We start from the raw sequence: 3,836 nt of genomic DNA, 5'->3' as shown, positions 1-3,836 counted from the left end.
CACTTCACCTCACATTGACTATATACAGTATTGATTGTCCTTCCTCCTTATCTTCCAACCATTTTCAGTATTTTTGGAACTTTAAGTATTTTTGGAACTTTAAGTATTTTTTAAACTTTAAGTATTTTTGGAACTTTAAGTATTTTAAAAACTTTAAGTATTTTTGGAACTTTAAGTATTTTTGGAATTTACGGTATTTTTGGAACCTTATGTATTTTTGGATCCTTAAGTATTTTTGGAACTTTATGTATTTTTGGATCCTTAAGTATTTTTGGATCTTTGGACCCTTTCCATACATTTTAAGACCTCATCTCCACTTGGAGTTCTAACCGGTTACCTTGGCGACACACTTTACCTCACATTGACTATATACAGTATGGATTGTCCTTCCTCCTTATCTTCCAACCATTTGGACGCAGACTTGCATTTCCCCATAACGATGTTGTTTAACAACCGGCGTAAACGGACCTTCGCGCTATCAAGCAGTGAGCGTGCGATGTCCTGTTCAGATGACGTCAAACTCAACGGGATGCCATAAATAAACTACACAGAATCACTACACACCTACGCGATGATTACATTCAGGCACACTGTAGAATACAACCTCTTTGGACCATTTATATACTTATTGAAAACAAGCTACAAAATGTAATACCTTGGAAAATGCCCTTTAATACTTGTTAAAACCCCGTGGACACCCTGGTACCTGAGAGATGTTTGTTGATGGCCTCCTTGTCCTCGTCCTGCAGCTCCTCCCAGCCCTCCAGGTCTGTGATGTCCTCGATCTTCTTGGTGGTGGCTCTGGCTTTCTCCATCTTCTCAAAGATACACTTGGAGTGATACCACTCCTTCATTTCTCCTGCAGACTCGCTGAAGGGGTTTGGAACGACCTTCCCGATGCGCACTATCCCCTTCATAATCTTCTCCTTGCACTTCTTACATCCTGCAGTGCCACGTTTGGCGTACTCCACGATGAACTTCTGGTCTGCCATCTCGGAGAAAAGTTGTTGCAAAGAAAGACGGGAAGAATCTTTTCGCAGGACTCCGGATACTAAGGAAAAGTTGTGGTTTTGCCGGGAAATGTTAAATGCATGAACAGTTGGGGGTATTTGTTTAAAGCATGAAGGGACAGAGAGGTTTCTAGACCCTTTCCAGAATGGCTGACACCTGACAAGTGTGCCAAGAGGCTGAAAGCCGGCAGAGACAGTCTTTTTAGATAATAAAACGAGCGGTCTCTGCATCCAGTCCTGACAGAGGGAAGGTATCAACCTGAAGAAAGCAAAGGGAGATCATGGTTAAAGATAATACATACGTTTTGTTCAATAGAAAGGTTTGGCGTATGACACTTTGATATCTTTTGATATGTTCATCTAAATACAAAAGACTAGCTTAAAAAATACATATTACAAGGAAAGTGAGCTCTAAACATAATGACATAAATATCACAATTACTGAGATCTTACTAATTTGATTAGACTTCTACAATTTGAATAAATCAGCATATTGGTTGAGGATGGAGTGGAATGTGAAAAAGGAGATGATAATGCAAAGATAGTTAATTGCAATTAAATACGTGCAAAACCAAGAAATCCAGACCAAAAAGCACGGTAGTGTCTCATTTTAAACATTAAAAAATATTGTTGGTTTAAACATGTAATCCTGTAGATAAAACACCAGATACTTTTGAAAAGGTAGAAAATTAAAGGGGTTAGTTGATTTAATTCAAGCATATATTCTTGATATTAAAGTAACAAAGAAACATAGCTAAAATACGGCATTTACCAACTTCTCAGGACTTTTAAGAAACACTGTGGGCCAGCAATGCTAAACCACTGGGTGTTAGGAATAACACATAATACTTATATCATTATTATTTATTATATGACTAGTTTTAGTAAACGTCTACGTTTTGAAGGCACCCGCACATTGTTGGAGGATTGATTTAAATATAACAAAGGATATGATGATGTAACGTCAATTGCTTGCTATTAAATCTCTGCACATTCAATATATCTGACAATTATTGCTCAAAGTAAATGCACCTTGTAAGGAGGTGGAACTTCTATTATGTAAACACACAAAGTGCTTTTGCGTCTTTTCACAAGTTACATTAAACAACTTTACAGATAACATTTCATTCATGTGAAAAGACAGCATTTCGATTTACTATTATGATGTTTTATAGCAATTGTAAGGTAAAGTGTACAGTCTACGTGTCTAGTTACACGCAGGCAATTGTTAGCCTGAAGCTACTTGATTAGCTTTAGCATACTCCCTCTGTTCTACACACACACACACACACACACACACAGCTAATGCTAGACAGCTACAAAGCTAATTGCGAAATAACTATCAGAAATACGTTGTCATTTCGGTAATAACAATGCATATATGTAGCAAACTGTACCTTGAAAAAGCTTAGCAAAATGTGTTAGCACCGTTTAAATTGCTACTCCTTCTCATTGTTGTTAGCAAACAGCAAACCAGTGTCACGTAAACGTCAATTACGTTTAAAGGTTCAACCACTTCCCGTATGGGTCCACACAATAAAAGCTCTATTACTAATTAATGTGTCTCCATTACATTTGATATCGACAATAAGTGAACACTGTTTCAACGCCTCGTACATAATGTGATGTGCATTTCTTGGTACAATGTTTCGCTTTATTTGAATATAAACACGTTTTGCTAATTGTAGCCTAACCCTCTGCAATAATCCCTTTTATGTAAAAACATACAGTGTACAAGTGTCCCAACATTTGTACACATGTCTCAACAACTTAATGGGTTATTTGTCAGTTCATAAAATGGTTGCTCCCCATTTTTAGCCATGGTTGTGTACTTACTTGTCCTTATTTTTATTGTATGATTAATATGTGCTTTTCTCTATATTTAATAAGTTAGCTTACTCTTTATTATTGCTTTCCTTTTTTACCTGCTATGCCACTTTTGCTCAAACACTGTAAATGTCCCCGCTGAGGGTCTAATAAACGAATTCTGATTCTGAATTTTATTTTGAAGGACATGCATCACATTCCCGGTAGCTCTCTGGTTGGACTTGATTTGACTTGACACGACTAGCTGGAGCTAAATGAGCTACACAGCATGGGCTGCATTGAATTGGCTGTCGTGGCTTTAGGATGGTTGGGGTTCACAGATAAATGGAGGACCTTTAAACAAGTAGCAGGAGGTTTCTACCGCCATCTGCTGAACTGGAGCACTTAAGCCCATGCACTTAACTATAGCTGCAATTCAGTATATTGTTTCAGTGGAAGGAATAAGTATTTGCAGATTGTGTTAATTTGCCCACTTACAAATACATTAAGAGTCTATCATTTTAATGGTAGGTTTATTTGACTGATGAGAGACAGAATATCAAAAAGAAAATCAAGAAATTGACATTATATAAAAGATAAACATTGATTTGCATTTAACTGTGTGAAATAAGTATTTGATCCCCTCAGGGCCGGCCCTGACCAATTTGCTGCCCTAGGCAAGATTTTAGCTGGCGCCCCCCAGCTGGCCTCTTATTGTGACGAACACCTCCGTCATAGTTTTCGTTATCAAGAATCTATTTTCAGCTCGTCATCGTCTCATCTTAGTCATGTAAAAAAGGTCGTTGACGAACATTTTTCGTCATAGTTTTCGTTGACGAAATTAACACTGTCCAGCACCCCGGAGAAGCAGGCTGCGAGACCCACAGAGCGCACCCAGAGGACAGGCTGCTTCATCTCACTTTATTACCCAGGAAAGGAGCTTGAATCCTGGGTACATGAGTGTTAAAAGTGCATTAAACTGTTTTAATTCAACAGCCGGCGCTTCACAGCACTTTACAA

At 38.1% G+C, this 3,836-nt stretch overlaps 1 protein-coding gene across 1 annotated transcript; it reads right to left on the bottom strand.

The window, feature by feature from the left end:
* Window positions 1-680: 680 nt before the first annotated feature.
* LOC104964240 (DNA ligase 3-like) lies at window positions 681-2,493 on the bottom strand. Its single transcript, XM_010792981.1, has 2 exons — window positions 2,408-2,493; window positions 681-1,269 (listed from the first exon to the last, which is right to left on the bottom strand). Exon 2 carries the CDS (start codon window positions 1,239-1,241, stop codon window positions 681-683), a length of 561 nt encoding a protein of 186 aa, XP_010791283.1. The 5' UTR covers window positions 1,242-1,269; window positions 2,408-2,493.
* Window positions 2,494-3,836: the final 1,343 nt, after the last annotated feature.

Source organism: Notothenia coriiceps, unplaced genomic scaffold (genome assembly GCF_000735185.1).
Source record: "Notothenia coriiceps isolate Sejong01 unplaced genomic scaffold, NC01 NC01_scaffold00036915, whole genome shotgun sequence".
In the NCBI taxonomy this organism is placed as follows: domain Eukaryota; kingdom Metazoa; phylum Chordata; class Actinopteri; order Perciformes; family Nototheniidae; genus Notothenia; species Notothenia coriiceps.
The sequence above is the reverse complement of the archived record's forward strand: the minus strand, read 5'-3'. Positions and strand labels throughout refer to the sequence as shown.